Below are 25,664 nucleotides of genomic sequence, written 5' to 3' on the forward strand. Positions count from 1 at the left end.
ATAACCATGTGCCAAATAGTTACATTGATATTAAATATTTTCAACACATTGTGATGCAGTAACAAAGTTAAAAAGTTCAATGTTGAATGCAGTTTTCTCAGTTCCGCTTTTTTCTGCAAATTTCATGCAAAGGAATCTTTTGTTCGAAGGTAAAATTATTTTGATACCACAATCAAGATGCTTCTGAACTGAAATTTACTGGGGAATCGGGCTATCTATTTAATTTTGTTTTAAATTAAAGTCATCATTGAGAAAAAGCTATGTTTTCAAAAATTGACATAGGACAGATATGCATCTTATATTTTGAGGTAATACCTGTTCCTGAAATATTTACATTTCAGTTATTAAAACTAGATAGCCCGAGGTTCCATATTTCCCACTTTATATTCAAGCAGTCAAAACAGTGCTTAATAGCTTTATTTGCATATCATAGATTTCTTAACGAAGAGTGACATATCTTTTTATGCAGGTATGTAAAGTTGTCCTAGAGAGCTGAAAGTTTGCACAGTACACCTACAACTGAAGTTAAATCTCCCATGCAAATTTCATTCCGATCACATGATTAGTTCAAAAGTTCAACCTCTAGCCAGTGTATATGCAAAGGAAAATGAATGTTTTTTAACAACCTGGATGCAAAGAAGATGTCATCAAATAAATTTACAAAAAAAAATATTTTTAAGCTCTATTGACGGCACGAAACGAATTTGTACTTGGAGCCCACGGGGGCCAGCGGAAATGTGGCCACTATAGTCATGTGGTGCTTGCGCTTTTTGGGAGCTTCCTCTGGGCTCTAGAAGTTACTTATTATTCCTTGTTTTAAGTGCAACACAAAAACGAAGATTAATAAGTAACTTTTAGAGCCCATAAGAAGCTCCTGAAAGAGTGCAAGCACTACGTGATAGACCTGTGCGTCGGCCAGAAATTGACGGCGGTGGCGTGTCGTAGTGTTCTCTTCTGGCAGCGGCATGGAGAAACGCGTTCAGATGGTGGTGCGCCACGCTCAGCATGCGGCGGCAGCGTGGGAGTTGCGGGGACTTCAGTGACGGCACTTAACGGCTCCGGTGTAACTTGCGGCGGCGGCAGCCGCGCAGCACGACGACACGCAGATCTACCACGTGACTAGTGGCAGCTCCCGCGGGTGCCGACTACAAGATCGTTTCGCGCCGTAAATATTAGTGATGGGCCGAGCTTTTGCCAAATCGAAAATTTGGCACCGAATCAGCAAAGCCAAAGTTTTGCCAAACTTTGCCGTTGTGTTCTCGCGCGTGCGCAGACGTTTGGCGAATTTTTATAGAATGTTTGTCAAATCTTTGCCGAACGTTCCTTCAAAAGTTAGGCATGTGCCAAACCTTGTCAAATTTTAAGTTTGGCAGATTCAATCCATCACTATTAAATATAGCTCTAAAAATTGTTTTCTTTCATTGTAAATTCATTTGATGACATCTTTTTCCCATCCAGGCTGTTAAAAAAAAAATTATTTCTTTCCTTTGCATATGTTTTTTTAAGAAATGCCCCAAGGTAAGAGACACACGTGAATGGCGAATTTTGTAATTAGGTTCAAAGATATCAAATGATTGTACAGTCAGAATAATTTTAAAATGAAGAACACTTTCGGCATTAAAACTCAATCCGTAGGATGTGTGAAAGCGGACAATGGTATTGTACGTAGAACGCTTTAGGACCACTAGTGTACATGGGAGGAACAAATAAAGACAGTCATCCAGAAATAAGATAAAGATAATAACACCATTACTTCTGGATGACCTGAACAACCCTACGATTCAATTTAAACACTGTCCTTACGACGAAGAAAGATTCCCAAGTTTCTCCAGCCTCCCCTTTCGAACGCTCCCCCACCTTCGCCACCCCGCTCACCCCGCGCCACTGGTCGTGCTGGGGCATGATCTGCTGGAACGTCGTGTGCTGCTGTGTTGTCAGGATCTGCTGCACCGGGCTCGCCGTGGCCGAGGCCGCCGCGTTGGCCAGAGTCCAGCTCGTCGTGGCTGGTGCCGGCACGAGGTACAGCTGCCCCGTGAGGGCGTCCCGCGCCAGCTGGAAGCCACCGGGCGACGCCAGCGGGGACGGCGAGCTGTCCTGCCCAAGCCACAGAGTCGGGGCAGTCACCACGGAAGGCGAGACCGCCGCGGGTGACGCCGTGAGCCAAGGCAGAGTCGCTGCGGCCGGCCGGAGCGCCAACGAATCCGACGCCGAGTCCCACGTGGCGTGCGTCGGACCTGGGTCGTGCGACGCAAGAAAAGAGACGTCGGTCCGCAGCTCTCCTTTTGCGTTATGGGAAACGGCGCGAAAAGACACGAGGGACGGAGAGCAAGAACTGGTTGCAAGGGGGTAAGTTGGACTACTTAGTGATCGTTGAACATCATGAAGGAAGTTTATTTGAAATGATACGCATCACTTCTGCACTGGGTTTAGAATGGACATTCCTATCTTAACCCGTAGCATACAACCGCTAATCTGGCTATATTTCCCACGTCCAATGGGGACAGCAGACGCCATTTCAAGGTAGACTATAACTTCTCGCAAATACATGGCTTGCATTGATGTCACATCAGCTACCATTGTGGTAACATCGCTGCCGAGTGCATACCTTCTGCAACACATATTTTGCACTGCCAATATTTTTTTCTTTTCCAGCAAGAACAAGCAGACATGATTACCAGCACAGGTACAATAATGTCACATGCAAGCCATGCATAGTACTCTCGGCACCTGCCCAACTTTATTCGTAGAGTTATTGAATCGGCACTTTTTCTTTTTCATTGACTACCCTTTCAACTTAACGTAAAACTTAGAAATGACTTTGTTTCCGTCTATTGAGCAGAAACAACCGTCGACCGAACAATAATCAGCAACGTGTACACACCGGCTGTCACGAGACAGGTTGTTGTAGTTTCCGCCATTCCCTGATGGGGCTGTCTGGAATCGCTGGAGAAAACATAAAAGTAAGGTCAAGACCCGATTTACAACCTCGGATTTCAGCTGGACAGACAATCCTCTCAAGAGTCCTCCTCCTCTCCCAAACCTTAAGGGTATCAAACGAGAAGGAGGGACCATAAATTCTTGTAATAAAATTGTTACTCTTAATTTTACGAAAAAGTAGAAGTAAACACAAAAAGATTACAGTAAAACCTCGTTATAACAAAGTTGAAGGAGCGGTCGTAATTATTTCGTTATAACCATTAGTTTGTTATAGCCAATGTCCATCTCTTCCCACTATAAGCAAGCAAGGGGAATTATGATTGCTTTGTTATATCCATTAGTTTGTTATATCCCATTTTGTTATAACGAGGTTTTACTGTACAAGTAAATTCGCAAATTCAAGTGCTCCTTTGGTTTATCGCCCTAGACGTCTTGTAAGCAGAATGTATGAGCAACATATATAGAAATCTGGATGATGTCACGAGATGTCCGAGTGTCAAACCATGACGTGATCATGACGTCGCGTGACACCGTGACCCTGGCATGGTCGGAAGAATGTCACATGCTCACGTGACCCATGGTAATGTCTCTGTAAATTTAGCTGATGACGTCGCTCCTGTGTCATACTGTTCTCTGTCGGCACGGTAGGGCTACGGCAACGCAACACAAATACCAACCGTGCTTCCGTTAGAATGCATTCTACATTATAAATCGGATCCTTAGTTTCCTTCTGTAATGCAGGGCTGCCTTCTTAATGAAGCTAACTGTGTTTTAGCTTAGAAAAGTGAAGTGGGCCACTTTCAAAGATAGTTGGCCGGCTTCTAATCACCTACAATGTGGGCTCTGCCAATCATACAATGCAATCTTAAAAAAAAAAAAAAGGAAAAGAGGTAGGGGAAAGGATTTTGACACACTTGAGCAAAAATTTCCCAGCTGCAAAAAGTTAAAAAAAATAAAAATAAATGGTACAAAAGGAGGACATGGTGACGCTAACCCCGTCGACGCGTGCCTGGAGGTCTGAAACTGGAGTTGGTGTCCACTAATCTAATTCCGCATGTGACGGTTTGGTCAACAGATCAAAATACAACTGCAAATATTTTTGATGTAATGCAGCCTCAATGACACAGAGGCCGTTGAGATGGCCAACAAACTAAAGAAACCCAAAACAAAAAGCATGCTCACCACATTCGCGGGCCCCGGTCTGCGGCCCCCGTGGCCAGGATGACTGTCGAACAGCTGACCGCCGTGATGTGGCTCTGTTCTGCTGCATTCGCCGAAAGACTTGTCTTGCCTGTCAATGCACATTCTTTGAACTTGAGCCTGTCAGCTTTGAACTTGAGCCTGTCAAGGCTCAAGTTCAAAGCTTCCAAAACTGCCAGTCTACAGTTCGTGCTGCATCACGTGTTCGCTAAAAGCATGCAACTGCGACGTGTGGATATAAGAGCATGTCAGCAGGGGTGGACTTGAAGGGGGGGGGGGGGGGGGGGGCGGGGGTACAGGAGTAGCAACCACCCCCCTAAGAGTAACTTTTTTTGCAAAGAAAACAACATATATACATCAACCTTTTTTAGGAAGAAGTGTTTAGCTTTTGGTGAACTGGCAAACATTAGGTCAACAAAACAGATCTGGCCATTGCTTTGCCCGTGACATAACATCCGTCCATGAAGTCAGATCTCTCTGCAGACCCCCCCTCCCCTCTTCAAGTCTGATCAATAAACCCACCGCTGCATGTCGGTACATAAAAATTTAAAGCAGAACTCTCGTCCCTTTCATACTTTGCACGTGAAATTTTGTTTGACCCGTTTTTCGAGCGAAGCGCTTCCAGCGGGAGTTTAACTGGATTTTAACTCTATTTAAAAAAATCCAAATCACGCCCAAAAGAAAATATGACATTGGGCAAATCAAAACCACCTTTTTCTTTTTGCCACGGAAAGGAAAACGGCATTGAACAAGCTGTGTAGACAGCAGGGCTAAGAGAATAAAAAAAAAAAAAAGAAATGCCGACTCACTGCACGTGATGGTGTGATCCTGCCGCTGCTGTGCCACGGCGATGCCGACGGGTATCGGCTGACTGGCAGCATTCAGCATGCTGAGAGCGGGCACCATCGACATGGTGGTGTCGCACTTCTCTTCGACCAGGCAGGCCATTTTGCCTCCGTCGCCACTCGTGACCGGGTTGTTGAGATTGTTGTTGTTATTGGCTCGTCTGGTTGCCACGGCAACGCACGTGGGGACTAGGACGCTCTGGCCCGTCGTGCTATCCGTTTTGTGCCCCACGACTCCGTCACAGGTGCCAGTCGTTGTCCTCGCAACCTGTGGAAAGCAGACGGAGTGATATTGGACCACAAGCGCCATTGAATTATTTACTGTAAAATGCGACATCCAACGGATAGTGCAAGCTTTTAATTAAAAAAGCTCATGCCTCTACAGCAGAGCATTGGAACAGCCAACCACAATCATTTACACGGTCCTGACAACAACTGAATCTCGACACAAAATCGAATTTCCAAGAGAAAACGCCATCGGCGCCTTGTCATTTGCTGCCCTCCTTCGGCAAATGATAATGGTGGACCTCCGCATGCCCTGCAGGAAAGTAGAAGCACGAGATAGCTTGTGCAATCTGTGGAACCTTTACAGTATTAATTCAGTAACTACATCGACTGACAGGCAGAACGGTGGGAAGGGACGTAAGAAGCCAAGCACAGCAGAACCTCATGGATACATTGTCTGCTTGTACATTTTCCCGTTCTAAACTGCATACAAATTTTTAAAATATTTTATGCACCATTCTTTTATTGGGGGCTCGATTTAATTCAGACAGGGTAATGAGCGACCATCTTTCATAACTAGTGGGCATGCTCAACCTCACAAATACTCCAAAACCTTCTGTCTAGTTGTGCGCGGACCAAGATTACCAGGGTTACGCTATAGATGGTACCAGCGTGTCCTCTCATCAGAAGCAGTCAAAATCGTGTACGATGCGCTCTATCATGCTCAAGTTCAACAAATGTGTGAACCATCCTTTAGCCCTCCTGGCTAAGCAAAGCACAAGTTGGTCTGCTTCTTGCACAGGGGATGCGATGATGTCAGAATGCCAAGCTCTCATTGGTCAATTGAAAAAAATAGTGGGTTGACCTCAAGGCATCAAGCATTGAGCTCTACCTCCTATCCTTTCAATCAAAGCCAATTAGAGCTCGGTTTCGTTCTGATGTCAACTCAACTCCTGCACAAAAAGCAGACGACTTGCTCTCCGCATTACGCCCAAAAGCTGCCAGTCAACGCCCACTGGGTGCTACGTTCAAAATCTGCCACCCGACAACGAAGACGAAGCGGTTACCAGCATTCTCCCCGATGATGAGAGGTCATCCTCACCTTGAGGTTAACCGGTGCCACCTCCTGCACCCTGGGTGACCCCGTGCCGGCGCTGCTGCAGCGAAGCGGCGCGGAGAAGACCGAGGTGGCCTTGGATGAGGCCTTGGCGATCCCGACAGACACGCCGCCGCTCTTGCCGCGCACCCGCGTCGACGCCACCACCTTGGTCTGCTGCACTGACAGCATCACCGCGCCTTTGCTCAGCGGCAGCAGCTGCGACGCCTTCACCGCACAAGACGGCGACCGCTCCAAGTCCCTCGGCTCCAGCTTGGCAACGGTGCCGAACCGGCAGTCAGACCGTACGCCGGCCTCGTCACGCTCCTTTTTGGGCGACGAAAGCTTCAATGGGCCCGCGCCGGCGTTCGCTGGCAACAGCTTGGGCTGCCCGACGACTCCTACGACGTACGACCTCGGCTGCGCGCCGGGGAGGTTCGACGTTGGCAACTTAAGCTGTCCGCCAACATTTGCGGCCGCCAACCTGGCCTGACCGGCACCGACGTTCACCACTTGGATCTTAGCTGGTCCCACGCCGACGTTTGTTGTGAGAAGCTGCGGCTGCACGCCGATATTCATGTTTGACAATTTCGGCGGCCCCACCCCGACGTTAGATGCCGGCATGTTTTTGGTGGCTCCTTGTGAAATGGCAAACTTCGGCGCGGGCACCTCAGCTATGGCCGGCTGTGCAGCAAGTTCTGTTGCGCACGCCGGCTTGACGATGACGACCGGGCTAACGGACGCCACGGCGATCGAGCGCCTGTCGTCGGTCGTAGACGAGCACGGCGAGAGATTGGTCGGACTTGCCACGAGCGAGGGCCCTTCCTGAACATCTGCTTTGTCAGAATGGTCTTCGTCGGAGCAGCCTTTGACGACGCAATCATCGTCTACCTGCTTTTCATCCGCCGGCTCTTCGTCGGCACGATCTTCATCCGAGCGTTCATCGTCGGGAATGAAAGGAGACTTGCTGGCGACGACCGAGGGCGGTTCTTCGGACGCGGTGGCAAGTGTTGGCGAGTCGGGAGAGCTTTCCCGTCTTGGGTTTTCTGGCACGGGGTTGACATCTGGGGTGGAGGAGCTGACAACTGGTGGTCCCGTTGGGGAGAGGAGGGAAGTGGGCTGTGACGAAGGTGATGGAACTGCAACAGAAAAGACATGTTTGTTCAAAGGTTGGTTCATTTTGTACCTGCCTGAATAAAAGCTTAGCTTGGCTAAACAACAAGCTATGTACTTATATGTAACAGATTGACTTCAGTAAACAGTAACAAGAAAGAGATCCATAATGTGCCCCTTTCTTTCTTTATGAGTGTCTTTTGCCTATTCATTATTCAAGATGAGATATTGAAACTTGAAGCGAGGCAACTAAAGTTACAAGTTATGAAGCGACACTGCAAAACGTTTCCAATGCAGAACCTAAGAGCCCAAATGCTGCACCTTGCTCTGTGTAGCTCTGAAAGGGGGCTCTGGGAGTTTTTCGAGCTACCCAAACTACCGTAAAATCCCGTAAGGGCGCCCACCCAAAATAGAGATAAATGATGAAAAACATCAGGTGGGCTACCTTTGGTGATGAGACAGCAAAACTTCATCCAAAAATTTGTAGAGCTCTTCCACTTCACGTGAAGATGGAGGACCATCGAAGCTGTTATTTTTACGACAGTTAAGATGATGCCTAGAGGACGACATCTAGGACGACCTCAAGGACGACGCCTAGAGGACGGCGTCTAGGACGACTTCTAGGACGACCTCGAGGACGATGCCCAGAGGATGACATCTAGGACAACCTCGAGGGCAACGCCTAGGACAACCTCAAGGACAACGCCTAGGACGACCTCAAGGACAACTTCTAGGACGACCTCGAAGACGACTTCTGGGACGACCTCAAGGACGACATCTAGGATGACCTCAAGGACGATTTCTAGGACGACGCCTAAAGGACGACCTTTTGCACGACCTCAAGGATGACTTCTAGGACAACATCGAGGATGACTTCTAGGACGACGCTTAGGACGACCTAAAGGATGAATTCTAGGACGACCTCTAGGACAACGCATAGGACGACCTCAAGGACGACCTCTAGGACGATGCCAAAAGATGATAACAAGAAATCAGGACCTCGCTATCTAATAATGCCAAGGAAGGCTGACTCATGCTGGTTGCCCCATTTTTTATTTTTATTTATTCATACTTGCCACGACCAATGGGGAGTTCTCTGTCAACACCCAAGGACACATTTTTTTTTCAGATTCTCGCGCATAACAGCTTCGCTGTAAAATTAATGATAAACACAGGGACACCCGCTACAAACCACGTGACACAGGATCTGATACCGCAGATTGCAGACACGACGAATTCGCCAAATTTGCGTTTCACAACGCTATGAACACACGGGAATCCGCTACAAACTCCTGTGTCACAAGAAAGGATACCGCAGATTGCGGATGCCACAGATCCATGTTTCATGGTGTGATAAACACACAGAAACTGGCTACAAATTAACGTGCCACGGGAACCGATATCGTGCATGCAGATCACAGACCAAAACGCAAGAACCCACTGCAAACTCGCTTGTCACACTGGTACCGCAGATTGCGCAGTTGATGATATTCCGATCAGACATCGCGTGATATCTGACGGGAATCGGGTGGTGGGTGATGTTTCACAATTTTTATGTTACGAATAATTAGCTGGAAAAACGGGATGGGCGATCTCTTGGGGGGGGCGCCGTTACGGAATTTTACGGGAAACACAATTTCGACATACTCAAGCTTTACTCTTCCCAGCATGATTTTTATTATCTCTAAATTCAAAATACTAGTGAGAAAACAGCAAATAAAGATTATGCCAAAACCAACATTCAAATTTTCCCTCGCTCTCCAGTGGGGTGACGACGCAAGTTGCAAAACTTGCAAGTCAAGCAGACAATCTAGAAAACACGGTATTTCACAATTTTACTTTTCCAGGTTTGCTGGCATGAGTTTCTCCAGCATTCATTTCACACCATCAAACTTTTTCAAGCCTGTAAACAGCAAGCCGTACAACCCACCACCCCCCCCCCCCCCCCCCCTTACATCAGATGTCACACTTTCAGTGTTGCCAGCGTAGAGCAGCTTTAACCAGATTCGGAAATTCAATAACTTTGTGCGAGAAATTATTGTGACTTGTAATTTGGGTTACTAATGTGAATGTGTTGAACAAATTTTGAGGCAAATCAGCGACCGTCCCACTCTAAATTAATGGGCAAGTCTCTTCAAGACTGGGCAGCAACACTCGACAACCCTGCTCACCCGTAGAAGTGACCTGATCCGATGGACCGCAGCACTGCGTCGTTCCCACGGACACGAGAGGCTCCGCCGAACCGGAACTGGTCACAGCCGCGACGGCCGTGAGGAATTCGGAACTCGGAGTGGAGGCAGTGTCCTGCGTCCATGTGGTGCCGCCCACGCCGTCCGACGTCCAGTTGCAGTGGGAGCACTTTTCGACCCCCGTCGAAGGCGTGGCGATGCCGGTCCGCGTCAATGCATCCGGCGGTGTCTTGGCAGAGCCCTTCTGGGCACCGGACTTCCGAGAGCGGGAGGAACTGCGTTCACGGCCGTACGTTGTCACGGAAACGGGCTTCGTAGAAGTTCTGCTGCTAAAAGTTTGTGGAAAGAGAGGGCAAAGAAAGCACCTTGATTACAATCGACGGGCATGGGCAAGGGGCCAATATCGACAACTATGATGGCACCCTGATTAGCCAATGTTGCGCAGCTGCAACATGCCAATAGCTTAATCAGGGTGCCTACCGAGTTGCTTCCCCCAAATTCCCCGACTTTTCCAAATTTTCCTCGAATATTTCAATTAAATTTTCCGACCATTCAAAGAAAAAAATATGCAAAGGATGCGGTTGCAGCCATTGTTCGGGCTGTTTCTGTTTAATCCAGAGAAACGGTGGTGGCCTAGAGGGCTAGTAATGCGTTGGACGACCGTTACTCAGCACGAAAACCATTCACGCCACTGTACACTAGACTCTCCCGCCTCGTTGCATGCCATTACACCTTCACCAATTTTCTGACGATTTCCCCGACAATGCCCCCCTCTTTTCTGGATGCTTTGAAAATTCCCTGACGATTCCAGGTTGGTAGACACCCTGTTGGTGTATCAACTATGTCCCAACATTGTCACAAAGAGAAGTTATTGTACACCTTGATTAAAATGTATGCAGTGCTACAATGAGTCAATAACGGCACCCATATTGGTACCCCAGAATGAGGCATTACAGTGATACACTCTACGGCGCTGTCGGCAAAGATGTTCAGAGTGCGACACAGCTATAGTCTGTTGCAAATCCAAAATAGCAAGACAACTTCCTCCTATGAAGCACTCCGCTTGCCAGGATTGGAGATTTTCTCCTTTCCTGTGTTCGAATTGCTAGTGCAGAAAGGGCGGTGGGCTTGGCGGGGAGAGCTAGTCCTGCTACTCTAAACCTCCAAAAAACTACAGTGGGAACACATGGTCTATGGCTTCAGCAGTCATTCTCCAGGGGCTGAAAGACCCTCTTCTAAAACTCTAGGTCGCAGAACGTGCTGACATGGGTCACCAATTTAGGCAGTAGTAGTACTTCATCTTCGACACTACACTGTATGAGTCAAATAACTGCCACATTGCCAATGTAGGGAGTCAGACTACTCCACTGCAGAACCTCGGCCCTTCGTAGTGTGCGCATCAATAGGGTTCAAAAATGCCCTGCGTCAACTACGAGTGACACAAGTTCCGAATTGTCAAGAGCACTGCAGCCTACCTTTGGTTCGATGTGGTCATCATGGGGGTGACTGTGGTGAGGAGGGTGTCCGAGTGACTCTTGGTGAGGACCGTCAAGTCCTCTCGGGGCTTGGCCGACACGAGCCCTACGTCAATGGACGTCGGCCCGGCGTTTGATGTGGGTGGCGACAGTAGGGATGAGGTGGCCAGGGGTGACAGAGCGGCCGCGTAGTGAGACAGCGGAGAACCCAGGTTGGGCGAGAGGAAAGCAGCATCTGCACGCCCGAACGGTTTCTGTTAAGAGCCCACCCATCCCGACCCATGGCAAGCATATACCCAGCCCTGCGGCTTTCAGACATCAAGGCTCTGCCAGCTCTCATGCTTAACCAGTGCTACAATCTGTCTCGGAAAAACAAAAATAATTTGGTTGAAAAACAGGATGAGCTACATTTCAGAGCCAGCTTACCTCTCGGTGGTATTTCAGCAGGCCTTATGACCACCAACAAGCACCTTGCACTTTCCACTTTCGTTTGTTCCCTGCCCTTCTACGCCGAGTTTCTCCTCTCTCCCCCTTGGCTACCCTTGCTGTTCTGCTTTAGAGAATGTCGCCGCCATAGTTGCGCTTTCAGCCACTGCCGTGTGAACACGGTTGATTTAATCAAATCTTGTAAGAATAAAAAATTTGCAGCTGTATCTTGATCTGCCGGTCAAACCGTCACGCGCAGAATTGCAGCATACGAAAAATGCTCGGCTTTCGTGACATTTTTTTAATTGGCGCACTCCAATTACCTAATCGTTGCCCTCACGTGTCGAGCGAAGAGGCCATGTAACGTACCGGTGTCAAGTCGTGGCATCACTTACTTGACGAAACCGCAGGTCGTGCGACATCCAACATCACACAACAGTGTCAGATGACACCGTAAGGTCACGAAATGTGTCTCGGCATCAAGTCGCAGTGTAGCAAGATATCACATTACACCATCACCCAACACCCACGCATGCAACGCCATACTTGCAAAATCTGACTCAGGCTACTTAAAAAAAGAATTCCGTATCAAAAAAAAAAAAAAAGAAGAAAAACTTACCCCTGTGTGCATCGAGGATGGAGGAGGGATAATGGGACGCGGTGTGAGCCAGCCGTGGAAAGAAGTTGCCGGGATTGCCGAAGGGGTCGGGCGGGGAGCCCAGTGACCCCACGGGGGGGAAGAGGGAGTAGTAGCTGCCACCGTAGCGGCCGTAGCCTGCAAGGGAGGCAGGTAAGCCGGCTGCAGAGAAACGGTTTCGTCGTCATCATTTCGGCACTGTTATTAAAGGGACACTGCAACAAAATTCCAGCGCCTATTTTATTGTCTAAATGCCAACCACGTTCTGGCCACACCACGGAGACACCAATTTTTTGCTAAATAAGATGCCAAAACGTCATTTAAAAGGAATAAACCGGGTGTCGTTACGTCACTATGTGCTTAAAAGCAGCGCCCCTCCTTGGAAGTACGGCGGCAAGCTGCGTGCGCGCGAACCCTGTCAAACTATTTCCCTTTGCTCCTGGCCTATTGAACTCTCGTGGTGAGAAGGGAGGGGCAACTAAAGAAGGCCAGGTTGTAACGCGTTGACGACGCCAAGCAGCGGAGCTCATGACTGCGCCGACCCCCAAGCAGCTTTGCCCGTGCTGGACCGATTGACGTTACGTCTGTGACGTCAATTGGTTTAGCTCCCAAGATGCATCGCGCTCTTTGATGGCTGATCTTAGACTGCTCACTGGAATCTGACCTTTGGAACTAAAAATATAATGATCCGTTCAAAATAAAAGCGTGTGATTGTCATTAGCAAACTGAGTTGATCGTGTTTATTTATTCCTGAACGTAAGAGCTATAATTTAAGTCTTTTAGTTTTGTTCTTTTAGATTAAGATTATCATGTTTGGTGAAAACTCAATCTAAGCCCCCTAAGCAACCTAGAAAACCCAAAGTTATGATCACGTGTGGCTTTTTTTCCTATAAAAACACGACCAAATGCTGCAATGTGCCCCTTTTTCTGCGATATATCTAGAAAAAGAAAGGGGCACGTTGCAATGTTTGGTTACATATTTAAGAAAAGTAAGGGTTCACATCCTCATAATTATTTTCTTTTTCAGGACCCTCGGTAGCGTACAACAAGTTATCGCCTCAAAAAGACAAACTCAAAATCCACTTTAGTGCCCTTTCGAGCATTGAACGGCCTTACAAAAACAAATAAAGAGCAGGGTCTACAATCAAATCCCAGGGAGTTCCTAAAGCAAAAAACTGCCGAGGGTTCAAACCTATGCACCGGGGAAGCAAAAAGCCATGGAAACAGTTGCTCTGGCCGCCATGGTCTGGCAACCTCACCACAGGAACCCCACTAGGTGGCGCAAGCTACCGCCCGATATAAAGGGTACAGCCGTTCGCATCCGTCCATTCAATCATGCTGTTTCGTCAGACCGTAACGCAGGCACAGGGCGGCACAGGGCACTCACCGTCGGGAGGGGGTGTGGGGGGCCAGAACTGCCTCATTGCAGTCATGTTGGGGGAGGTGTGGGGGGCCCGGAAGCCCCCCAGGGGCCCCAGGGGACTGGCAGAGCCGGTGACACTGCCGCCGGCACCGCCAAGGGCACTCAGGTATGGGAACACTGGAGCGTCAGATGTGGAAACACAAGCAACATCAGCTCCCCATTCACCAGTGTAGGTCGCATAAAGGCAGGTTCATGCATTTGAATCCTGGTTTGCACACAATCATCTACGACCGACCATAACATAACCGGCTTTGAAGACACTGTTGCCCCCTATGAGGCGGCCCTGGAACTGAATTTTACAAGAACAAAGGTCTGTGCAGTGTTTACGAGATGAAACGCGTGCACTACCCACGAGAAATGGTCGTTCGATCATAACGTTGTCAGGACTTTCTCGAGCCAAAAAGGCAAGAATAATGTGGGGAACAAAAAAAGGGAAATATACGGAAATCCCGAGTGTGTTCTCGCATCGTAAGGGATTGTAAGCACTCGCAAGTGTGCGATCCAGTCTTATGTTTAAGTGCGATCAACTGAATGGCAACTGCTTGTGACTGCCAGTAATAGTAGAATATGCTTGTTAAGAGGAAAGGTAGACCAAGATAGCTTGAATAGAGTCACCTTACCTGGCAGGGATGCGAGATGGAAGGTTAGATGGGGTGGAAGGGCGAAATTAGATCTGTTGTGTCAGGCTTGCTGTCTTGACCCTTCAGATCTGTGTGTATTTTATGCATCATCACCCTTTCCCAGTGAGGATAAAATAATTTCGACAATGTTATGAGCAACCGTTTCTCGTAGGTGGCGCGTAAATTTGATCTCGATGATGCTGCAGAACGTGCGGTCTAGCCATATGCGGTTCCAGTGCTACCCGATAGATGACACCAGTCTGTTTTCGTGTCGTGAGGGCTAAAGACACTACTTGGCTAGATGGCGCAAGTCACCACCCTATTCAAAGGGAACAACGGCAATGCATTCATCCATCTGTAGTGGAAGAAGAGCAGACGTACGGGCTGCCCCCGCGGGGTGGGACGCCGCCTGCTGCTGCTGCTGCAGGAGCAACCGGGCGTAGTGCTGCTGCAGCGGGCAGTGGGAGGGCGGCACAGCGAGGCTCCCCGGGGAGAAGCGCGCCTCCAGGGGGCTCGTGGCTTGGCCCTGGCCCTCCATGGCCCCGCGTGGACCAGCATCGGCGCGCCCTTCCGCGCCGCACCCGCCGACGCCGACCGTGGCCCCGGGGCCTGCAGCACGGGAGGGAAGGCGACGTTAAACACACGTGCTTGGCGGATTACTAGGGGGCGCAAGCTACCACCGGATACAAGGGGTTAGGCGGTACCATCCATCCATTCGGACAAAAGAAACTCGGGACTAATGGGACCGATTGAGCACGGTCCGTCAGCCAGTAAGTTGGACCAAAACACTTTTAAAACAGGGTTGGCACTCCTGAGAGGGCATCTGGTACATACATTGCCAGACACAAAGAATGGTGGATCACATCCACGCTAGGTGGCGCGAGTTAACACCCGACACAAGGAATTAGTCAGTGCTATATCCATCTGAGCTTGAGCTCAGACTTGGGCAAAGCAAAAAAACACAAGGACAAGGTGTATGTTTGGTGCGTGAACTCTGTTGGTGCTCATTGTACTGCTTGCTTTTTACTTTTTTTTATTGCCGCATAATCATGTGCAAATGGTAGATTTAGAGTTTAAAGCGAATAGTGTTTTGGGCTTAATATTATTGAACCAAACATTAAATATAACTTTCAAGCCTTTCACTACTGTACCATGCTTAAACAAAAACAGAGTTAAACTCGTGAAGGCTGTTCCTGAGCTTCCTCTTGTTCATTTCTAAGCTCAGTTAATTTTAATACAAATGTACAAAGTGTGGCATGTAAACGAGAAATAATTGTTGCGGCTATCGCAATCGAGGTGATCTCTAAATCTGCTTGCTAACATTCTTTCTTCACTTCAAAACTTGAGAAAGAAAAAAGAGCAAGCACAAATGATGAAGACGGGTTGTCAAGACATCGTTGCCAAGCGTGTACTCTTGCATAATCGCGGCCGGTTAGCCCCGTTGAGTGCGCTTCTTACCAAGCACCTGTGCACTGCGGGGAAGCAACACCCGCGGAGCCCGCGAGCTCCGCGAGTGTGGCTTCTTCGCAGTGCACTCCATCTCGGGGAGAAGCGCACTCAACGGGGCTAACCCGCCGCGATCAACACTTCGAAAGGTACGAATATCGGAGCCCATCTCGAAGCGAATATCGAATAGCGTATTATTCAAAACTACTATTCGAATATTCGCATAACCGTATTGTTGTAATTACATAAGCCCTCGCAGTTTGTCTAGTCGGCCTTCCAATTGAATTCAAGGCGTTTATTTGTTGTCATTTTTTTCATAATTTTCCTAGATGTGGTTCCAAAGCTTTCTTTTTTATAAAATCTGGGTAGAGGCTTCATGATTATGGATAGAGCCCTGCGCTGAAAACAGTATCGTATCTATATTATAAGCGATCATCCTTCAAGAGGCACTTGACGTCGCTGGAAAGATGATCGCAGTTATGAGATCGTCCTGGGAGTCTGCCATCACGTACCGCCCAGAAGATCCGCTCAAAAGGAATGACATTCTATTTTTTTTTTACTCGTTTTGCTTTGTAACATTCACTTCAAGCAAGCGCGTATTTTTAAACATGAAGATTAATCAAGGAGACTAATACTATTGTGTCGTTTTAATTAGCTCAAACAAAAAAGAAATACCAATTGGGAAGGAAAAGGCGCGGTCATTCACCGCTGGGTGAGTGACCGCAACACCTCGCTATCAGTTCCAGTTTTAAACACGAACCCGCAACCGTGTTCTTCGAACCACATACAGCAATTTGCCAAATGCGTTAAAAAAAGACAGAAAACGCACACACACGCAACATTTCACTCGTCCACGAGGCTTCTATTTTCTTGTGGCTTTTATGCGTTTTTGGGTTTTCTTTGCCCGAAGAACGTTTTCCACGCTTTCCCTGCCAAACAAGAGCACGCTTTCCCAAGACCATTGATACCCCTGCATTCTTTACCTTTTTTCTATGGAAAGCATTTTTTTTTAGCCAAGATAGAACACTCTAAAGCGATCTTTTATGTGAGAAGGTTATTGCTGGCGCAAAGAACAATTTTCTTCCCGAAAGAGAAAACACGTGTGAAATACCCTCGCTTGGAGGGCATTTAGGGGTGTTCTGAATAAAATAAATAAAGATTGGCACCTTTACTCGAAAAGAGTAATTTGCTCCAGAAAAATATTGGATGACCCACTTCAGTATCACTCATTTCTTCACTCTACACTCTAAAAACAATTGTTTTGCTTTGTATCTTTCTACAGCCTTGACGTTGGTACGCTTCAACGGGTGACAGTGCAGTACAACCGCTAACGTGGGTGTTTAGCCTGCATCACGCAGTAGTGATTACACGAACGCGTGCCGGTACGAAGCTCGTCCAGATCGAAATGGGCGGGGGCGGTAAGGATCCGGAAGCCCGGATATCCGCATCCTATCCGCACTACGCCAGATCTGATTCATTTTTATCCGCATCCACCAGTTGACTGCAAATATCCGCGGATATGCGGAGCTCTAATTATAGCGATCTAATGCAAAACAAAAATAAAATTTAATCACTTACACAATGTAAAGGAGAAAATGAGAAGAGTACCAGCCAAAATGAAATCAAAAATAAAATTATTGTCCTAGTTTGTGCTTGCGAAACTTCACAAGTGAACTATTACCGGTAACACTATAATCTCACCCATCAGTCCATCTGCGCTTACGGGCACTTTAAATTTGGCGCCTCCACCGTTAGAGACATCTACGGGCGTTTAGAGAAACTACCCACCAACCCCACGCTTGTCGTGGCTGGCGGGAGATGGTGCTATGGTCGCGCAAGCTTTGGCTATGGCCCCCTCGTGGCAGACGTTCCCTTTCCTGTTCGTGCAGCCGCCCATGCAAGGCGCTCGCATTGCATAGGCCCTTTGGCTCCCGTTTCTTGTTGGACGGGCGCTACAATCGGTTGTGATCTTAAGCATTTAAGCAGTAGACTACCCACGGCAGCCCTTGTCCCGTTAAAAGCTAATGAGGTCTACTTGCAGACTTGGACAGCAGACAAGAACGTTTTCGCTTCGAGAAAACCACCCGTAAAATTAGGTAGATCAAACGCTAACTGTTTATATGCAAAGAAATACACACCTGCCGATAGTTTATAATACCCGGTTCAGCTTATGCCACGATTTTTGAACATAATATGTTTTTGTTCAAAATAACACCGGTCATCGCTCGTGCCTTGCGAATCAAAGGCGAAGTCAAATAGCCCATCTTTCAAAAGAAAGACGGCAACCGAAGAGATAGAGATATATACATCCATCGTCTGCAGAAGGGAGGTTGGAAAATGAACGAAAGCAAAAAGCGGCAAAGAAAACCGCTAGCAGACGACATTCGTTTGGAAGTTATGGCTCCCGTGACGGTTGTCCCGGCGCAGTTCGTGGAACGAAAGCAGACGCATTCGGAGGTCTGGCGGCGGTTTGTTTTCATTTCCTTTCGGGTAAAAGAGAGACTCGCCCCCCTCTAACGAAGGACTTCACTGGGACTTTCCGAGCGCACTATGGGGGTTCGCCATTACCACCCCTTTCAAATGGGACCGTTTCGTCGGCACGTGGAAGAGCCGAATAAGACAAAAAAGGAGTGGTTCTACAGCCAATATTTTGTTGCTGCTCTTCTTTTCGTTTTCCCTTCTCTCTAAATTCAGGCAACCCGCATTCCGAAGCGGTAAATTTGGCGGGAACGAGACCGAAAGGAGATTCAGCAGGCGACTGACAATCTCGCGACGTCATTTTAGTGCTACCGCTGACAGCAGGACGGCACAGCGACGCAATTGATTAATGGCAATTATTTTGGGAACCGGATCAACACTGACAAGGGTCCCGTTCAAACATGGAGTGTTCCGGAGAGGTTTTACAGTTTGCGAGCAAAACAAATTGTTCTCCAAAATCTAATTAAAGGGAAGCTACGAAGCTCCTTAAAAAAATTAGTAAGAAGTGAATTGTGTTGTATTTTTACCCCATGAACCCGAATACCCAAACGCGAAAGACAGTCGCTGTACGTGACGTCATCGACGGATCTTTTGGCTGCCCAAGGCTAGGGAGGCGGGGCTTCAGACCTGTTTTGAAACTGCTCTTATGACTCTCCGGCGCGTCGCATTGAAATATATTTGTGATATCTGTTATTCTGAGGGCCAAATGAACGCAATTCAAGTGTTTTTTCTCAAATGCAGAAGTGCTTGTTTTACCGCAAAAATACACTAGGCATCGCCGAACGCTTATTCTCCGCCCAAAAATAGCGCTAGAGGTCCGAACCAGGTCCTTAGGGCGGAGAAACAGCGTTCGGCAATGTAATCTATTTTTGCAGTCCAAAAAAAAACAAAAAAACATTGTTTTTTGGGGCACACTATTTTAATTAAATTTAGAAAACTTTTACTTTACTTTAAGCACGTTCTCTGAGTATGTACTTGTACTTTGCTTGAAGTATTTTTTTTTTCTGGTACGTTCCGATGAAAGTACAACTCCTGATTTCAAAGCACATTCCCCAAATTTGAAGACAAGAAATTGGCGTATCGACATGTGAAAATGCGCTATCAGACGTCCTCTGGTAATTTCTTTGAATGAAGTAATGGCGGCTACAAGACCTATTGAAATAAATGCTTTATAAGTTGATTGTGTATAGCTTTTCAGCGAGGGTAAAACAACGATTCTGTGGCCACTTGACTTCATCCAATATTCGCCGCCATTTCTGAAAATAACTGATGCACCACCGATTGGAGTAATGCACTCCAATTGAAAAGAAAAAAAAACAAAAAAAAACATGGCATAGGTGAATGAAAGGGCATCATGAAAGATTGTGTTAAGAAGTACTTGTACTTATTTGAAAGTGCGTTGTATTTATAGACGACCTCATGTTCACAAACAAACCGGAGCGCCCCTAGCGGACACCACCATCGCCGCGCAAGCGCGATGGAGTGTGGGCAAGAAGCTCGCCGTCGCCCGTAAACAAACCATTGAAATGCGATGTTGTCGGCGTCGGTATGAGTCCCCGCGCTCTTTTTCGCGATAAAATTGTTGATTCTACCTCTCCCTGGACTTGAGCGGCCTCAGCGAAATCATCGAGGCTCGTTACACCGTAAAACTTCGTGTGAATAATGCGACACGCAGTGATTCATTCCGCGTGAACGCCGCAGAATGGACGCTAAAGCCTGATTTGCATGATGAGATTCCGCTCGCAATTTTCAGTTGCGGCGTCGCTCGGGCTGCAAAAGCGTGAACCGTAGCTGAGATGGTCGACGTCGATACTGAAAATCGGAAGCAGAATCGGACCAAGTGGATCAGTAATAAACGCTTACATCGAGCGTGCTTACCCCAACCAACCTTCAAAGTTAAAAGTCTTTTGAGGCCTGCACTTACTTGCCAACGTTTGGTCTACTGGCCGGTGTCGTCTGAAATAGCAGACGACAAGCAGAAACGCTTGAAAGAGCAGACAACAGTTCGAACGATCAGGTGGCCGTTTGAACTTGAAGACGAACTGAACGTAATCCATAGGTGGTCCGTACAACTTGACGGTTTTCCCGCGTTCATGTTGGAACAAAACAAATAAATATGATGACCACAAGTATCCGTGAATTCAGCCCAAAGTGCTTCCCGCCCAAGCAATCGTGGTCGGACGGCGTCTGGTTTTCCCTTTTCACGGCACATATCCACGTTCTCGGACGAACCGAGGACATGAAAACTGACCTTCAAACATTTCTCGACTCTTTTGGTACAGCCCCAGTCGCGGCGTTTTAACGAGAAGGCAGGTTTTTGTCTGGTTTCTTTCAAAACAGCGCAGGAATGCATGTCTCGCGACTCCGTTTTAGATGTGCTTCACCAGCACCACTCCCACTGATATCAATCATACCTTTGACTAGCTTTTTGGTGATTCAATTTTCTGAGCCGTAGAATTCCGCATGCTTACAGAGCCACCATGCCCCTCAAGAGAAATATTGAAAATGAAAATGTTTGTCTGTATAATGACGTTCCTACTCTATTGTATGGTGCCACAGACCTACCGGTAAGGGCCGTTGGCCTTTTCTGGTGACCAAACTCTCCTCAAAAGACTAAAAAAAAAAAAAAATCATTATCAGGATTTTTTTTTTTTTTTTTTTCGAGTGCTGGCGCAGTTATTGTGTTTAATCTATGAGCCGCGCTCGACTATCATCAGGCAGGAGGTTTCGAGCAACGTCATCAAGCTTTGCAATGGCAAGACTGAAAGAAACAGTCCCCTTTTATCCTCGCAATTTCACCGCGGCAAAGACGTTTCTGAATCGGTGGCGGTCTGTGCGAGATATAAACTTGGGCCGAACTAAGACCAGCACGACTTCACCCTCTCGTGATTTTTTTTAGCCCAAGTTCCGGAAGCTCGGCATCTCAAAGACCCTGGCGTGGGAGGCAACGGTGAGGGTGGAGTCTCGCTCGCGAATATTGAGCCTATTCGCCAGCCCGAGACTGCACGCCATCAGATGCACGGCGATCTGCATGACCGACTGCGGTGTCCAGGACAGAATTGCCGAGTTGAACACCAGGTTATTTAACGTAACACTGAACCTCGCGAACACCACGTCGGCCAGGCTGCGGCAGTCGAGGTGACCGCCATCTCGAAACTGGTGTTCTCGCTGGGCCCCAGATCTCTCGAGAGCTTCCCGGAAAGCCCGCCAGCCCGCAGCGCAAAATCCCCAGCGTTGCGTGCGTACGCAATACGTAGCTAGTCCTTCTATTGCGTTCTGCGTATGCACCCTCCCGACCCGCAATTTCTTTTCGTACGCGTTTCTTTTCGTTATTTATCGGAAGACACAAAAATCACTATATATAAGATGAATGTCAGACTTTCAAGTTTGACGGTGTTAATGCCGCGAAACCAATATCCTTAGTTGTAGCTTTTCTGGCTACGCCACTGTTGTTGAAGCCATCGAAATCGTCGCAGGCAACCGATAATCCTGGTCGTGATGTCACAGGTATAGGGCCATAAGACGGAGCCACTGGAAGGCTTCCGCCGCTTCTGCCAACTCGGCCCACGTTCGAGCAGCTGCCGGGGGGAAAGAGCGCGCGCGATACCACGTGCTGCGAGGGAAGACGTCAGAACACAGCTGTGCCTGTTTTTCGGGACCGGAGAACGGCTGCTGCTGCAAAGCATGAATGAACCGTCGTGCTCGGAGTTTGAACGAGCGTGGAGGGAGGAGGTCTCAATGCCAAACTAGTTAAATGGCTGTTGATGCGGAGAAGGAAGTGCAGTCTGCCTTTCAAAATGGCGCCTTATTTCTGCGCTGGAGAGCGGGACACTTGGCAGGGGCCAGTGTTGTACACCTTGGTCAACTATATAGTCTCTATAGAAGTCAAGGAATGCAAGGCGTCGCTTAAGGTTGGTCCACACATTTGCGACTGCTTAGGACCTAGTGCCTTGAAATCTCTTGAGGGGGCCCTGCAATCATATTTAAGCGTCTACCTTTTTTGCGGTTTCCGCGTCTCTTGGGGTTCGGGCAAGCCAGCGGCCACGGAGAGAGTAACTAAATATCAGTGCATCGTATTTAACCGGACGACGCGGAAACCTCTTCCACCTACGGGGGCGACCCGCGGTGCCGAAAGCGCGCGATATGTGAAGTCTCTGGTCCTGGGGATACTGGTCAGAGCCGACAAAAGCTTCTTTTTAGTCGAAATACAAAATATAAGGGGCGCGAACTGTTTCAATTGTTTATGATAGAAGTTTTTGTTCAGTATTTCAGTATTTCCCTTTATTTAAAAAAAGAATGTAAAGCACCGCTGGTAGGCAGCGATATAAAATTTATATAAAATTTATCAAATTTATCTAAGCTTCGTAATCACAATAAAGTGTTGTATTATATTTTATACCTTCAAAATTCATCCTTGTTTTATTTTATGTGCATGACTCGCCTTGTTGGGTGTACACTGTTCAGTTTCTTTAAAGTGAGCGATAATGATGTTTGTTATTTGTCTGTTCCTTAAATGACTTGTTTTTTTTTTTTTATGTGGATTATAGTCTGTCTTATTGTTTTTTGCATTCAGTACGCATTTTTATCCTTATATACATGGCTTTTATTGTTGCATTTGTGTTATGTATGTGTGCCTCAGTTCTGTAAAAGTTTTTTTTATCCTACTGTATTATTTTGTTAGATGAAATTCATTTTCATGTTATTTTTGTATGTGTGGACTGTAAGGGACCAGTGCCACGTCAGGATTTTTTAGTTTTTTGCACTGGCCCTTCTTTCTGGCTCTGCCCGAAGGAAAACAAATAAAGAAAGAAAGAAAGAAAAGAAACAAACGGATGGTTTCATCTCAACTCAGGCACGGATTAAGGGTCAAATTTTTAATTCTGACGAAAAAAAAAAAATGTTTTGGGGAAAACCCTTTTGTGACAGGGAGTGCAAACCGCAAGTTCGGGCGATTTTCTGTTCTCGAGTTATGATGGACATTTTAAGCAGCCGAGGCGCAAACTGACCTCGCCTGTCGGAGGTGTCATGTTTTACTCCTTTCAACTTTTCCCCTTTTTTTTTTGGTAGTGCAAAATAACTTTTTTCGACCACTCCCAGAATAGCCATTATTTATGGTCAATAATTTTAATGCGATTATTTATCTTCACTTTTGTTTTAAATATTGTCAAAGTGGGTCCCTTTGACAATATTTGTCAAAGTTTGACCAGCTCTTCCGTGTGACCTATTTGAGATATCGTAACATATTTATTATTTCCAGAAATCTGAGAGTATATTCCTTCTATTGATAACAAATTTAATGTTGTGTGTAAAAGAGAAAGGGCAGTGTATTTTCATAAAGCAAGGACTATTTTAAAAAAAATTTGCGAATTTGAGGTCGATTTTTTAAAAAGCCTACCTTTTATTTGGCTAAGTGATTTTCTCTAGCTACCTATCGCAGTACTTTATAAAGTAAAATAAACTGAAAATGCAATAACTTGATGGGGGCTATAAAAGCTCACATCTTGGTTTTCATTCACTTGTCGCCAAGTAATACAAGTGACTCACAAAAATAAACTAACTCATAATTAACTCCTCTGAAATTTTTAGTAGCTACCTGTAAACTCCTTTAAGAAAAGAAGATGCAAACGGTGCGTTATGCTAAGAAAGCGTCTAGGTCATAATATCTTTAATGTTAGTTTTTTAATTGTCGAACCGCCTTTCTGCAACAATATTTGACGAAGTTCAGCAAGCTGTGCTGTGTGATTTAATCAATATATTTTTATGATCTTTACATCACCGCAAAGCTCCAATTAAGCTCTTTCTTTTGAGTATAATTTGAATATTTTGCGCTAAACATATAACGCGGAACATTTGCCTGAGAAACGAATATTTAGAAAAACTTGCAAGTTTGAAGTCGATTTTATAAAAAAAATCTACCTTTCATTTCTTCCAATTTTTTTTTATTAACAGTCAGGTAATATAATAGTCCGTCAAAAACTACCAACAGAAATTGCAATATATTGTTTGTACGGCCGCTATTAGGACTCAAATCTCGTGCTATGAGCGTTTTGAACGGGACTTCGCATAGACGCTCAGCTGAGCAGGATTTTGACCCATGTAAGGTTTTCTATTTAATGTTAGTACGTATCTCAATATCTGAGCGTGAAAGCCAGTGAAGCAACAATATTTATCCTAAAAATATTTATTTAATTGGCACTGGGGTGATTTGCAAGGTGTGTGAGCTTCGCCCTATGTATTTACGGAGAAGATACGTAACATCTAGACTCCCGGACAAACTCAAGTCAAGAGGAAAAAGTCTAAGTAACCGTACTTCCTAAGCGTCAGATACTAAATCGTACATATATGTATATGCACTATGTATCTGTTTGACATAAGAAAATATGGCAATTACATATCAAGTTCGGTATTCCAAACTCAAAGCCGAAAGCAAAAGACCCTAGAGGAATTCTCTAACGATCTGCATTCCCCTGAATTGGGAGGAAGTAAGGCGCTGTGCTCGCACTTGTGGATACGGACTTCTAAACTTTTTTTAAGTGCACTACTCCAAATTTCATTGACGTTTATGGTTGAATATTGAGATAACTGCTAACGATAAATAGAAGACCTTACATGGGTCAAAATTCTGCTCAGCAGAGCGCCTGTGCGAAGTCCCGTTCAAAAACCTCATAGCACGAGATTCGAGTCTTAATAGCGGCCGTACAAACAATATAGACCGACACGCGGAGCGACTCTGTTTACCAACACGGCCGGAAGGCCGCGCATGCGCGGTAGCTATGCATGTGGGCAAAAGCAGCCCGGCTCTCCGTGTTTTCGCCATTGCGTTCTATGGCGTGCGCTCGTTGTTGACGTTGTAGGGACGCTTGTATCTTTATTTGTGCGTCGTATTTCCTCACAACGTATGTCGTATGCTATGCCCGACTATTTGAGCTCGTTGCCCGAGCCTGAACGGCAGCGGTATCGAAACAAACTGTGCGTGGACGGCGTTGCCGACGAGGATCCGTACGCCGTAAACAATGCCTGCTGGACTTCTGATGTAAAGTTGCTGCCATCGAAGTCGACGGCTCACGTCGTCGTTTATTTAGTTTTTTCGCCAAGCCAGTTCACGGCCGACACGGTGTAGGCGTAGAGGTCTCGCGAAGCTTACGATTACTTCGAGTCGGTTTCCGCACTGCCGGGGGGATCAGCAGACTGGGGGTCTGCGGAAGTGTGTGTATTCATTATGTGATTAAATACACACAGCGTCTTCAAGTCGAGGTATGATATTTTTCCTACCCTGATGACCACAAGGCATGACAACCAGTAACGCTTTGTCCGTTCTGCAGTCTTGGCGGTAACAGGTCACAAGTGACGGCAGTGACCTACTCGTTACGTTTTCGACACAGTAACGGGTAACATACTTACGTTACTAATTCAAGTAACGTAGTTACGTTACTCGGTACTACTTCCCAAGTCTTAAAAAAATTACACTTCAATTTTTTTCCATGTTTTAGGCGTCAAGCCATGTTTTTCTTTGCGTTTTTTCTCGTGAGTATTTAGGTGAAACCTTAAAAAAAG

General features: G+C 46.7%; 1 protein-coding gene across 7 annotated transcripts in view; it reads right to left on the minus strand.

The window, feature by feature from the left end:
- The window catches only part of LOC8053765, a 229,909-nt gene that overhangs the window by 39,882 nt on the left and 164,363 nt on the right, over positions 1–25,664 (minus strand). For 5 of the 7 annotated variants that reach the window (XM_042294621.1, XM_042294619.1, XM_042294617.1 and 2 more), the window contains exons 2-11: positions 14,568–14,795; positions 13,531–13,683; positions 12,126–12,305; positions 11,081–11,315; positions 9,588–9,934; positions 6,310–7,442; positions 4,947–5,250; positions 4,120–4,228; positions 2,882–2,943; positions 1,876–2,234 (exon numbers count right to left, since the gene is read on the minus strand). In XM_042294621.1, coding sequence (XP_042150555.1) covers positions 1,876–2,234; positions 2,882–2,943; positions 4,120–4,228; positions 4,947–5,250; positions 6,310–7,442; positions 9,588–9,934; positions 11,081–11,315; positions 12,126–12,305; positions 13,531–13,683; positions 14,568–14,724 — 3,039 coding nt within the window. In that variant the 5' untranslated portion in view covers positions 14,725–14,795. The remainder of the gene's footprint in view (positions 1–1,875; positions 2,235–2,881; positions 2,944–4,119; positions 4,229–4,946; positions 5,251–6,309; positions 7,443–9,587; positions 9,935–11,080; positions 11,316–12,125; positions 12,306–13,530; positions 13,684–14,567; positions 14,796–25,664) is intronic. The other 2 variants (XM_042294622.1, XM_042294620.1) reach the window with 2 other exon arrangements.

The sequence above is a fragment of the Ixodes scapularis genome, unplaced genomic scaffold (genome assembly GCF_016920785.2).
Source record: "Ixodes scapularis isolate PalLabHiFi unplaced genomic scaffold, ASM1692078v2 PGA_scaffold6__148_contigs__length_123643588, whole genome shotgun sequence".
Taxonomy (NCBI): Eukaryota; Metazoa; Arthropoda; class Arachnida; order Ixodida; family Ixodidae; genus Ixodes; species Ixodes scapularis.